The sequence below is a fragment of the Chelonia mydas genome, chromosome 8 (genome assembly GCF_015237465.2).
Source record: "Chelonia mydas isolate rCheMyd1 chromosome 8, rCheMyd1.pri.v2, whole genome shotgun sequence".
NCBI lineage: Eukaryota > Metazoa > Chordata > Testudines > Cheloniidae > Chelonia > Chelonia mydas.
The window spans coordinates 11,487,278-11,501,018 of NC_057854.1; the positions used below are offsets into that span (position 1 = coordinate 11,487,278).

The window sequence follows — 13,741 nt, forward strand, 5'->3', positions numbered from 1 at the left end:
TGTGACTGATGCATAAGGCACATGGTATTTTCGCTACTTTCTGATTGGATGACAAACTTTTTAAACACGATAATAACGAATGACAAACTGTAAATGATGGATAAGGACTGATGAATAATGAACTTCCACCATATTTTTTCAGACAAATGATCAGTTGTGCTAAAATCTATGAAACTCACAGGGATCATAAACATTGTAACAAATCAATCAGCGCTCAATTGAATACACACAAACAAATAATATGCTTCAATGAATAGCAGCGGAGTAAATGTAGTATAGTATGTTTATTAGCAAAAATAATCACAAATCTCTTTTTATTATTCAGTCACCTTTAATCTGCATGCTTTCCTAACTTTCTTCTGCCTAAACTGGAAACATTGTTGAAAATACCTGACTGCTAGCTTAAGCCTCAGTCCCGCAAACATTTAAGAACATGAGTAACTTGATGCAGTGGGGCTAATCATGGGCATAAAGTTACTCATTTGTGTAAGGGTTTGCAGAGCAGGGGCTTAAAATTGTCCTTTTGATTGCACGTCCAATTATTCTTCAGCCAAAAATTAGACCTATTCTTCACAAGGGCAAGTCAAATGGCCTTATTTTATATTACATTATATATCTAAGGTCTGTCCCAAGAAAAATAAATACTAATTTAGTTATGCTGCTATACTGTATGAAGAGCAGTCTATAAATTCAGGCTAGCTAACTTTTATCACCTAAGGCCTTCCTTTGTGAATGATTTTTTTCAGTTTAAAGAATACCCTTTGTGACATTTTGCTGGTTGTCCATTGATAATCTCAAAAGAAAGAGCAAACAGAAACTGCAGAAGGAATAGCCCAGTAAATAACAGAAATGCCTTTCATTTTGAACCTGAAAATATTTGCTATGCACACATATTTGATAAAGTACAAATGGAAAAATAACTTTGGTTTGTCAGTTTTTCCTGCTTCCCAGACGCATGGGAGCAAATCACAAAATGGAGCTGTGTATGAAATTATTCTGAATTTAAAATTAGGGGAAAATTATTATGTCAATGACCTGTAACATGAATTTAAGCATAATGAAGGCCTAAAAGTGACTAATGATTTGGGGTGCAAAAACATAAAAGTGTCTGATTTTCAGCCAGTGCTGACTACCTGCCCACTGAAAACCTGGTCTCTTTCAGGCAATTAAATTGGGCAAGAAAAAAAAGCATCCAATTTTACAATTCATTTGTGAAAATTTACGGCCCAAAGTATAAGTCTGAGTAGAAATAAAAGTACAGAGTGTATAAGGGTCTGAAGGGTAGCTAAGCAAATAGAAGTAATTCTTTGTTAAAGGAACCATCATTAATTCTCTTTAGTCAGAAAGAACAGGTTGATATGTTATACATACATATATGTCTATGTATATATAGGTTAATAAAATAAACGGAATCTGGAATTTCTAGCATTCTGAGCTCCTAAAAAACTTTAGCTAAACACCAAATATGACAAAAATAAAGGGCACACTAAACTCCAATCCAAAGTAAAGAAGAAGAAACTACTCAAATTTACTGAAAGTTGTATCACCTCAGAATATTTTCACTTGATTGGGTTTGTGGAAGAGAATGCAAAGCTCTGCCTCAGTACAGGAACAACCAAAAAAAACAAAACAAAACAAAAAAAAACCTCAATAAAAGCTTGTCAGATTTAAACCTGGCTCTCACTGAAAACCACACAAGTTTAATCCCTTCACAACTGAGACAAATCCAGGCTGCCCATTTCCTTTCAAATCACTGAATGATTTCAGTTTACTCCAAATCTCTGAATGTGAAAACCCAGGCCAAGTGCTCTAAGTCAGTCATTCAGGAGATATGAGAAACTGACTTTACCTGACAAATGTGCCTTGGGTTTATACACCTTTCCTTCAATGTCTTTTATAGGGAGAGCTTTGTCTTGCCTTATCTCGGGATGGCTTTGTCTTGTTTCACTGTCTTATTCACTCTCCCCTAACACATGGGAATAGGCTTCAAGAAAGACAAGCAGAAACCCATCCAGCCTATAGTAGCTGCTGGGGATGTCCTGGAACATTATGTTTGAACCAGACGGTATCAGCTCCCCCCACTGTCAAAGGATCCTTTCGGGACTGTGCCTCTGCCCCTAAGGCTAATCACTTTGTTCCTCCTTTTTCCTTTTAATAGACTAATGAAGCTCAAACAAGTAGGCTTAGCCCAGTGATAGCTCACGTGTCTAAGATGCAGCTCTCTCTTGCCATTGGCCAGCAGTAATTATAGGCACACTCCGGGGAGAGAGCAGACACTTGGAGCATAAATTATGCAAATGAAGGAGAGTGCAGCACGGGGCAGACCTGATGCCTTGGTTCATTCATCCCGCAAGGCATGGGGGGCTAGGGGGGCTCTATTGTTTTACAGGGTATATAAGGAGTCTGAGGCCAGTCGTGTGCCAAACTCACGGCTCGCACGAGCTGATCGCAGGCGAGATCACTTCAAAGACAAGAGCAGTCGCGTGTCCCCACCCCACCCCCCTTTTCTTGGGAGCCGCCAAGAGCTGAAGCTGGTCCTGACTTCGCCAACCCTTGGAAACTTTCTCCCCCGCCCCTGGATTGCATCCCTGAGCCTTTGCACGTGAGTATGTGGGCCATGCAGACAGACACGCCTCTCTCTAAATCCAGCTGTAGCATGCAACACCGAGACACCCCAGAGAGCTGCTGTGTCTAGGCAGAGCCAGATTGAGCCTTTAATTTCTCCCTCTAGTCCGCTGATTGATTCCCCCCCCCCCCATACAGTTGGGTTTTTTGTTTTTAACCTTCTCGGTTTGGGGTCCATTGCTCGCCCCGATGGGGGCTGATCCCGCTTTGAACTGTCCCTCCTGCCCTCCCCCCGAGTGCCAGGCACTGACGGCGGCCCGTGTTCTCTCCCCGCAGGATGCCCTCTGCCCCGCAGACCCGCTACTCCGCCGCGGAGAACAGCGGCGACGTATCCTCCTGCCTGGCCAGCAGCCTGCGAGCCCCGCCCGAGCCCTCGCCGGGGCCGAGCCCGGAGGAGGAGCCGGGGCGGCGCCGGCGGCGGCGGGGCCGCTGCCGGGCGCGGAGCGAGGCGGCCCTGCACACGCTGCGGAGGAGCCGGCGGGTGAAGGCGAACGACCGGGAGCGGAACCGCATGCACAACCTCAACGCGGCGCTGGACGAGCTGCGCGGCGTCCTGCCCACCTTCCCCGAGGACACCAAGCTGACCAAGATCGAGACGCTGCGCTTCGCCTACAACTACATCTGGGCCCTCTCCGAAACCCTGCGCCTGGCCGACCAGCGCCTCCACAAAGCCCCGCCGCCCCGGGACCGGCTGCTGCGGCCCGGCTACCTGAGCCCCGCCGGCCCGCCCAGCCCCGGCAGCGATGCGGGCTCCTGGCTCTCCACCGCCTCCCCCTCCCTGTCCGCCTGCACGTCCAACCCCAGCAGCCCGGCCACCTCCGAGGACTACGGCTACGGCCCCCCCGAGCCCCTCTTCGCCTGCCACGGCCTCCCCGGGGAGCTGCTGCGGAGCGGCCCCTGCTGCGCCCGCTACCCCCCGGCGGGCGCCGCCCTGTAACGCGGCCCCACGTGCGGGGCCTCTCTGCACCGCCCCCTGGAGTTTCACTTTCGGTTTAGCTGGGGTCGGGGCAGGCGGCGCCCCCAGCGGGACAGGGCCGGGGGCGAGCCGCTCTCGGGGTCGTGGTGTGATGGGCGATGCAGGCAGAGAGCCAGGTCCCTCTGCAGCCAGCGGGCTATTGTCCGTGGGACGGGCAGGGCAGGGCGAGAGCTGCTCTCCTTCCCAAGCCGCCCCCTGGCTCCAAAGGCAGCAGGAGACGGCTTCCGTTGGGGTGGGGTTGGGGGGTGGGTTTTCTCTCCCCCCCCCCCCCCCCCCTCCGTTTGCACTTTTCTGAACTCCACAGACCCTCCTTTGTTGCTTCCCTTCCCACTGACCGGCGCCCCCCGCTTCAATATGATTTAGAAAGGAGAAGAAAAGGGACAGATTTGCTGCTGCAGACGAGGTGAAAAGTCAATTTTACAATTTGTAGAACTCTAATGAAGAAAAATGAGCATGAAAATTTGGTTTGAACGCCCTGACAATACAATGAAAAGGCTTACGGGGCTGATCCTGCCGGGTGCACAGCACCCCCTGCCGGGCGCTCAGCACACACAACCCCCTTTGGCTCCAATAACATCGGAGAGAGCTCAGCCTCTCCCCCAAGGCGTGCTTAGCTTAGCATCTGGCAGGATCAGCCTCTAAAGAGGCAAGACAAGGCCCTAGATTCATGCATTATGGATCTTGACCTCCAGCACTGCCGTCTCGCTTTAACAGTAGGACTAAACACGGAGTATTCAGCAACTGGGCCTGGTATTCGTTTAATTTATTCAAGATGTTTCATTCATATGAAAATTGTATTTTTGTACATAAAGAGCTTTATTCTATTATGTCTGTGCTATGGGTTTTCACAAAGACATTTGTACCTGGTGTAAATAAAAATTTTAACGTTTATACTTAATTTCTTCAGTGCATTGATTTGATTTCAGGTCTTTTACTTCCACAAAAGAAGCTCCGGATGGGTCGGGGGTGGAAGGAAATACTTGTAAAATGCCCAAGAAATTCTCGACCACAACAGTAACACCACAACTAAATGACAGGTTTCAGAGTAGCAGCTGTGTTAGTCTGTATCCGCAAGAAGAAAAGGAGGACTTGTGGCACCTTAGAGACTAACCAATTTATTTGAGCATAAGCTTTCGTGAGCTACAGCTCACTTCAATGGATGCATTTGATAAAATAATACATTCGTTAGTCTCTAAGGTGCCACAAGTACTCCTTTTCTTCTTACCACAACTAAATGTTCAGCTATGCTCCATCCAGCAATTGTAGATCAGAGAGTTTGGATACACCTCCCTGTATCAAACACAAACATTGTCCCTGAAGGCTCACGCTAAGCCAAATTAAAATTTGATTGCATTGGTTTAGCTTCTAGTAAGCCACTACCTGCAGAGGTGCAGGCACTGGAAGGAGAATTTCCTTTGGGGTAACAAAACATCAGCTGGCAACAGAGTTTCAAAGAAAAAGGATTAAAGGGATCAATAATATGTGACAGTTGGGCAGAAAGCAGAAAATGACAGGTGGATGCCTGAAGCAGTGGGTTTGAAGGCTCTGTTTTCAGCAGTATATCAGGAGAGCTTTAAGCTCTTAGGGGATTTGTACCTTTTTTGTCCAATGTGAATCCTCCAGGATCTGTAATATGGGAGACAGATACATATTCTTATTGCTATATATTCAATATATATGTATTGTGTGTGTGTTTGTTTCTATTTGGCTTATTAAAGAGAACAGAATTCTTAATTGTCCTCACAAAGAAAAAGTTGCATTCTTCTCAAATCAGTCATCCTGACTCCGCAGGATGCTTTTGGGCTGACATTTTTATTTCTAAATCAGATAATTAACTTTCTTAAATAGGTTTGGTCACAAGAATCATTTATTTTTCAAATTTTTAAACTGGAGTAATTTCAGGACATCTGACATACCATTAGCCCTGTGGTGTTCACTGTGGAGGGTTACAGATCTAGAAATTTTAAAAAACCCATCCCTATATTGCACTTTCAGATCTAAAGATCTCAAAGTCCCTTACAAATATTAATGCATTAAACTTCACAATATCTTTGGGAAACAAGGAAGTAGTATTATCCCTGTTCTATAGTAGGATAAATGAAGGCACAGAGAAATTAAGGACCAGATTTTCACAAGGGCTTCAGCACACACAGTTGAGGCCAAATTTTCAAAAGACCAGAGCACATTGAATGAAAATCTAGCCATACTATTACAGTGGGAGCTTCTGGGTGCTAAGGGTTTTGGAAAGGCTGGCCATTATGCAGACACCTAAATGAGAACTTAATTCTTTTGCAAATCTAACCCCAAGTGTGGGTGCTGAGTACTAGAAAATCAGACCCTCATTGACTTACCCAAGTGGGCGTGCAAGGAGTTAGAGGAAGAGACTGGAGTGCAGTCCAGAGACATTCTTATAAAGATGCGCAAATATGTTATCCACTATCATTTGTTTTGAGTCTGCTCTCTCCACCAACTAGACCCTCCGTATAAAACAGTGGTATGTAACTTCTACCATGGAATTGCTCAGAATATTGGATCAAACACGATTTAGTGGATAATTCTGATTTTTTTACTAGATTATGAATTTATTTGAGCAACATCAAAATAGTTCTTACGGGGCAAGGTTCATTTTCCTTTGTTTCTGCTGCAGACAGTGTTTGAGAAGACTCTGTGTTTGAAAGCAGAACAAATGAAAGAAAGTTTGGCCCTAGGACTTGAGCATAAACTGGATCAATTCCTATTTGGAAACCGGAGGAATACATTTATGGGCTTGAAAATTATTTCAGCTTTCCCCCCTCTATTTGCTTTAATAGCAAACATAGGGTGTGCACGGCCGGATGTTCAGCTCTCATTATGCAGAAGGGCTCTTGGAAGGGAGTCAGCTCAGCCTTTTGCTTTGGAGCTTATTCCATTTCTATAGGCAAGGGTAAATCCTCTATTTGTGGCTCCAGCAAGGGGTCTCTCCAATCCTGCTGTAGGTGCACGTGTCTGGGATAGAACACTGGCTTTTCTTCCTCTAAGCCCTCAGGAGACGCACCAGGAAACAAATTCCAAAAACACACTAGCATCCTGGTCCAAGCAGCACGCAGGGCGATTGCTTTTCAGTAGACAGCTGTATGCAGCACTGAATGAAACAGGGAGACCAAGTCGATTATTGCCATTGCATAGAAGGAAGTATTCAAATATAGCTATTCCTAACAACAGGCTTGCAGCTCTGGTTAGATGTGATGATGCTAAACCCATAGCTTAAGGAAAGCTTTACTTGCATGGGATGTCACTTTTTCTGTAGTTAAGACTAAATCAACCAAAAGGGGTTGGTGAGATTCCTCTTCTGTGCAGGATGAAAGGAGAAACAATACATTCAGCTGATTCTGCAACAGCAGACGCAGAATTACTGTGCTCTCAGCTAGAGACAGTTTGATACTGAGTGAGGTTGTTCCCCCTCCACAGTCTCTGCTCCACTGGGGTCTGGAGATAATTGGTTGTGAAAATCCACCCTTTGCTTCTCCTGTATTTGAGTGTGTATGGTGGTGGGGTGGAAAGGAGGGAAGAAGGGAGATTTCCAGACGAGGGAGGGTAACCTAAAACTCTACTTGCTGACCTGCTTCTTTTCATCATGCTTTAAATCTTCATGCTCCCCTCACCCCTTCAGTGGGGGAGAATAATAATAAAGATACTCCTTAGCACTTATATAAAGCTTTGCTTGAACAGATCCCAAAAGTGAGATGATCTCATTATTCCCATTTTACAGGTGGGGAAGTTGAGATGACTTGCTCAGGGACAATCACCAATGAGGAATAGAACGCTGGTCTTCTATGTGCAGCCCTGTGCCTTATCTACAGCCCAGCATCCTCTCCCCGCTAGGCTCTGGGGAGAAGATGGGAATTCTGTAGTTGGAATCATTTCTTTTTTCAGTGGAATTATTTTAGGTGTTTTTAGTTCATCAACGATCAGAGGCCCATTGGCTTCCAGGGGTCACATGGTGTTGGTTCTGGTACTCCACTGGGTTAAGCCTACCTTATCCATGAGAGAGTGCTCTCATAAAGTCATTTTCACTCATTGAAGTAGATTCCCCCTTGTACTAATGTCCTTTTTTGTTTGGAATGGCACCAGAATATGATCTCTCTGTGCCTCAATTCCCCATCTGTAAAATGGGGATAATGCCATGCCTTCACCTCAGAGGGGTGTTGAGAAGATAAATTCATCAAAGTCTGTGGAGCACTCAGATAGTATAGTGATGAGCACCATAAAAAAGCCCATGAAGAAATTAATAATTTCACCTTCAGAGCAGGGTTTGGATGGTGTGCAGTAAATAAGGCCTGGGGCCACGTATTGAACAACAAGGATAAACAAAATATTAAATAGCTGCTCATTAAATGAGCATCACCCTTCATGTGCACTGAACAGGGCAAGGATCCTGTGGAAAAAATCTTATCTGATCAAATAATTAAAGACTCTATCATAATCCAAAAACAAGGGGGCCAAATTAAAGTAACACCGGCAACCTTAATTCTGGCATTTCCTAACTTCTGAGTGCTTGATTTTGCAACTTAATCTTCTTTTAATGTAGGTTTTGTGTGTGTAAGTGTGTATGTATATATATATACACACATATACATAAATGCAAGTGTGTGTATTCATGTATATACACAAATAATGTATCTTTTTTGTAAGTCCCAATAGCAGCATTATGCTTATATAAAAGTATATGCATGCTGTATACGCAAGTCCCTTAATAATGTCTTGCTAAATAAGAAGGTTGTGCAAAATTTAATTCTGGAGGCAGTAACAGGTTTTGGTCTGTGAAGCAGTGCAGATTTTTTTTGCACCTGCCCTTAAAAGCTAGGAGGTTTTGTATGGAGTAGCCTCCAGGGGCTGAAATTTAGTACAACTCATGGAGATGGAAGGTCATCTAAAGTCACTGGGTCCCAAGACACAGGACTTCAATCTCAAAGGAAAAAAAGATGAAACTTCAAAACACCTCTATTCTTTGTATTTTCTTAACTGCAAGCAGACATCTAGGGACATAATGCAATATATAAAGGCCATATAGCCACCAGAGTTCAGTCTGTGATGTTAATATTCCTAATAGGTAATGGAACCTGCATACTACATGAGGATTCAATTAGGTTTATACATTAACATGAATCAGAGAATAGTTCTTTCTAGAGTTTTAATATAGGTTTGGACATACCTGAAGAAATCTATAGATCTATCAAATGAAATGCCTATATTCAGAAACTGGCTTTAACAAGTTGCCTTTACAATAGCAGTCTTTGCATTGATTTTATGAAGTTAACAGTTTGGGGAAATTGATAAAAAGTTGGATTACAGCATCCCAAATTACAGCAGGTAATTGGTGATCAGAAAATTGTAAATAAAATAAAAACCTTCTCACACACCTAGAAAGGGAGAGAAAATGTTTCATATTAATATTTAATAGTGGAGCTGATAAAATATTATGTAAAAGTAATTTGTGAATGTTTTCATCAATAAAGGACTGATCTAGCTCTGGGTGAAGTCCACTGAAAGACCCCCATTGACTTCAGTTGGAGTTAGGTATGGCCCGAAGATCACTGAGTGTGGTTGGATTTTCATCACCTTACCATATTATTTGCTTTTCACATGGGTCCAGACAACTCCTGGTTAACCACTTTGCTCATTGGAACAAAGGTAGTTTAAGCTTTCTGGCTCAGTGCCCTGAGTTGCTGTGTCCCCTCAACTCTCATTTTAGTCAACAGCACTTACAAGAGGAAGAGAGGAAGGATGGTCCAGTGGCTGGGGCCCTAGATTGAGGTTTGGAGACCTGGGTTCAATTCCCTCCTCCAGCACAGACTTCCGGTGAGACTTGAGCAAATCACTTAGCTTCTCTGTGCCTCAGGGTCCTAGCTGTAAAATGCAGGTAGGAGCACAGCCCTACCTCAGAGGGGTGTTATTCAGATAAATAGTCAACAATTGTTGGTGCTGAGATACAATGATAATGAGGGCCATATAAGTACAGTACCCACAAAGGAAGTGTCAGGCACCTCACAAAACTGGGTCTTTATATTTTAACCATAGCTAGAACCCTCACATTGCTTTCTAGCAGCATTATTGTCCAGGCCTCTGTACTAATATGAATCTCTATGTATTTAACTTCATCTTCATCTTTATATAGTTAAAAACAATAGAGAGGGATACATAGGTTCTATCCATATACCTAGGAGTAAGGTAAAGGTGTTTCCATTTAGCTGTAGAAATTGCGCTCGCACGAATAGATGCCTGAGAATAGTATTATAAGACCACCCACTCATACAGATTTTCGGCCAGGTGAAAAAATCCAGCAGAAAACAGAATGCACGCTACCCTTTGATTCCTCAGGCCCCAGTCCTGCCAGCTGGTGTGTGCAGGTGGACACAGCCAAATGGAGCCCCACTTGACTTCAATGGGGCTCTGCACAGGCAGGAGAGTTTGTGCGGAACAGATTGCAGGATCAGGGCCCTAATGATCGCATTAAGTTTGCTACTGCATACTGTTTAATAGTTACCATTCTGTCCTGATAAATCATCCCTTGGAGGCAGCTGAAAGACAAAACACCACCAATTCTCAAGGCACGAGGCACTAAAACTTGGGAAGCAGTTTTAATGGGAAAACTGACTCATCAAATGAAAATAAAAGTGAGAGAAACAGAAGGCAAACAAGCTATTTAGAAATTTGGCTTCCTCTTCTGATACCCTCAGATTCAGAACACTCTCCTGCGGCTAAGCAGAAGCATCTGTATTGTTCCAGTCTTAATGGGTTTAATCATGACTTTCTGGATCTCAGATCTCTTCTGAAGCCCAGAACTAAAGGTGGCCATATTCAAAATGGAAAAGAAATGGGGAAGATTGTACTGACTAGACTCTGAGAATACACTGAATGTACAAAATTTAGAAAATCTGAGGCAATGAAAGACTGATCTATTTTCCAGATGTGTTCTTAATGAGAAAATGCTACAAAAGGAGAAGTTAAGAATGTGGTGCATTTTATTTTTATATGAATATGAAATAATTTATAAAAAATCCCTGACTGCTCTTTTTGGGCATTTTTCAACATGAAAACCTTTGGATTATTTTGTTACCAAAAATACAAGTATCAAGGGAGAAGATAATATGATTTTACAAATATTTTATTTGCTTAACATCTTCATTTTAAAGCTTTCTGGTCAGAAAGTCAGATGTAAAATAAGAATTTTGGCAAGCGGATTTAATTAATCATCATTTATGGAAAATTATTGCATAGTTCACTTGAGATAATTCACATGCTACATTTCACCTTTATAAAAGAACATCTGTGTCATCTCTGAATCTAATACTACATCTAGGTTTTATATAACAAGTCCAATATTTTCTATAATTCCTATGTTTCATGGTGCCAACTGTATACTGCTTGCTAACCTGGTGCATCTTTATGGCTCGAATCTCAAACAATGCTTGGTTTTCAACCATTAACAAGAACATCTTTATAAGGACTTTTTATTTAATGCTAATCTGCTGTAGATTTGATTTTTCTGTCGACATGATCTGTAAAATAAAGTCTGCCTTAGTACTTGTAAGCACATGAAATTTAATACTATAATTATAGATCTCAGGTGTTCTAATGATCCATTAAGGCTGATTTGTATAGTAGGTAGAGATTATAAGGACAGAAGCAGGTGGGAACTAATTTTCAGCATCAAGAGCTTTCTCATTGGTGGCATATGCTATCCGAAAGAAATCATCTGTAGGGGAAAGCTACTAAGGATTGGAAAATTTTACTGACGGTACAGTGCAGTAAGGTAGTTTGGGGATGCAAAAATTTTAGATTGTTGTACTTTGCTGGACATTTTCCTTTATCATCATTTCCCCAGGGCATTACTGAAACATGTGCTGATTTTCACTGATTTAATTAAGTCAAATAAATATCTATCACCCTGATAATAGTGTCCATTATCAACTAATCCCTTTTCTACTTTCCTCCTCAACTAAATGGCATAAAAGTTCTTTTAAAACCATTGGAAATATAAAACAAGTCAGCCTATCTTGCTTAAATTAGAGTAGATTCTTTTAAAATAAAAGTACACTCCATTTGTAACTCAGCTTTCTGGTTTATTCATCTAGTGTTCTAACCCAAATAAAGTTTTTACCCTGAAAAGGTAGAAGCATCAAACAACAAGAAATCCACTAGGATCTTTGGTATTGCTCTTGACTTTAAAAATCTGGTCCTAGGCACCTTCCATGTAAAGCATTGCAAGGCCTAAGAGACTCAGACAGGTCTCTAAGTCTCAAAGAAAGTCACAAAGCTTTACTCAAACAAGTAGTCCTTGCTCATGCAGTGTCCCATTTACTTTGGTCACTGATTTCAATAGGAGTTTTGCCTACATAAGCAGGGTAGGACACAGCCTCTTGTAGTTCTGGTGTTTGAGTGAGTGTATAATTTTTTGATGTAGTGGTTGTACATTTCAACAAGTTAGTATATTATTTTAAGGCAACAGAGTTATAAGCTTTCTAATGGGGAGATTTTGAGTTTGGTCCTTGAATCTTAGTGAATGAGAATATTTTCATCGGCATAATACCATAAGCCAGATCTAGCCTCCACTGAAGAGAACAGAAATCTTTCCATTGACTTCTGTGGGTGCTGGATCAGACCCTGTTTCTTTGACTTTTATGAACATGCATGTTTTATTCTGAGGCCAGGTAGGTTCCTCTTTCATCTTAACTGAACACATCCAAGGATAATGCCACGCATGCCTTAAAGTTGCCCAGGTGCACTTGCAGAACACAGACCTTTCAAATGAGTAGCCAGGATTCAATGTGAAGAAGAGAGACACTATAAAAGAAAAGCAGGAAACTTGAAATAACTGGGGGAAGAGGAGAAAGGGGGTTTAGCGCTTTCCATAACCTGCTTCATGAGCCAACATTTATGATGGCCATAACTTAGTATAAAACAGGACAGTTGGAAAATAATGAGCCTGTGTGAGCTAGTGGAGAATATGGGGCTAAGATGGAGGCCATGCTTCAATCATGAGCCCACATATTTTGATCTCTCTGGAGTGGGACTACATTCTAGTTACATGTTTGTACGGCACCTACCACAATGAGGCCCTAATTATTGATTGGGCCCAGAGATGCTACCGGAGCACAAATAATAAGTAATAATTATTAGGGAACTTGCTAATATTCCCCATCTGCTGCAGCTGAGAAGAAAAGCTGCATAAACTGCAGAGTGTAGCTCCTAAACTACTTCAGAGGCCTCTCTGCCCAGAGCTCATTCAGTTAGATGCACTAGTCAATTTCCATCCATACCACCTGCTAACTCAGATGACCTTTTATGGTTGAGTGGAAGGAATGGCCCATATCTGTATATGACTCCCGGTAACAACCATGTTTGATTGCTTTGCTTTGTGCTTGCGGAATGTTGTTAATTATTCATTTAAGCTTATAAGACTGCTGATGTCTGTGAATATTTCCCAAACACAGATTTGGCAGGCTGGTCAAGACTACACTAGCTTTTTCTCGGATTATTACATTCTAAACATTCCAGGTGATTTTTACCTGAAGATTTCACAACATTGCCTTCTAAGAAAACATTTAAAGCCACCTAATGGCAATCCCAGGCTATTATGGTCTATAATGATTTGTTGCACAAATAACGGATTAAGTTCCATCTGTATGAGTTAATTGGACTAATTCGTACAAACAAACAACTTATTTTACTTCTCTCAGTATGACAGATGTCAGAAATCAGCTGTCATTATACAAATCCTCTTTGCCACCAACACCAACAGAAACGTCTGCAATGGCGACTTTGAATCTAACGTTAGAGCAGCAATCATTTGAGCGGGCATTTAATTCCTTCATCTGACATGTTTTAAACTAGTCTTCCATTTGGAATCCCATATAAATTATTGTGTTCATACACAGCCCTACTGGGAGTGGGATTTTCAAAAGCATGCAGCATTGGTCTAACTCGGCTTCTATTGAAATCAGTGTCTTGCTTACATTTTAGATTGGCTCTTCTTCGGGAAGTTTCTAATGTACAAGTTACTGAGTACCTAACAAACACAAAGATGCTCAAATTTTTCTGCATACAATATTGGGCAGACCTGACTTCCCACTAAGCACATCTGTGGAATTCCATGAGATG

At 42.3% G+C, this 13,741-nt stretch overlaps 1 protein-coding gene across 1 annotated transcript; it reads left to right on the forward strand.

Moving 5' to 3' along the window:
* The first annotated feature begins 2,197 nt into the window (after positions 1-2,197).
* NEUROG1 (neurogenin 1) lies at positions 2,198-4,488 on the forward strand. The gene is made up of 2 exons (XM_037906980.2): positions 2,198-2,602; positions 2,902-4,488. Exons 1-2 carry the CDS (start codon positions 2,292-2,294, stop codon positions 3,560-3,562), a joined length of 972 nt encoding a protein of 323 aa, XP_037762908.2. The 5' UTR covers positions 2,198-2,291; the 3' UTR covers positions 3,563-4,488.
* The last annotated feature ends 9,253 nt before the right edge of the window (positions 4,489-13,741 follow it).

Coding starts and splice junctions, on each gene's coding strand:
- NEUROG1 (XM_037906980.2), top strand. CDS start 2,292: ATGCAAATGAAGGAGAGTGCAGCACGGGGCAGACCTGATGCCTTGGTT. Junction 2,603..2,901: donor GCATCCCTGAGCCTTTGCAC/GTGAGTATGTGG, acceptor CTCTCCCCGCAG/GATGCCCTCTGCCCCGCAGA.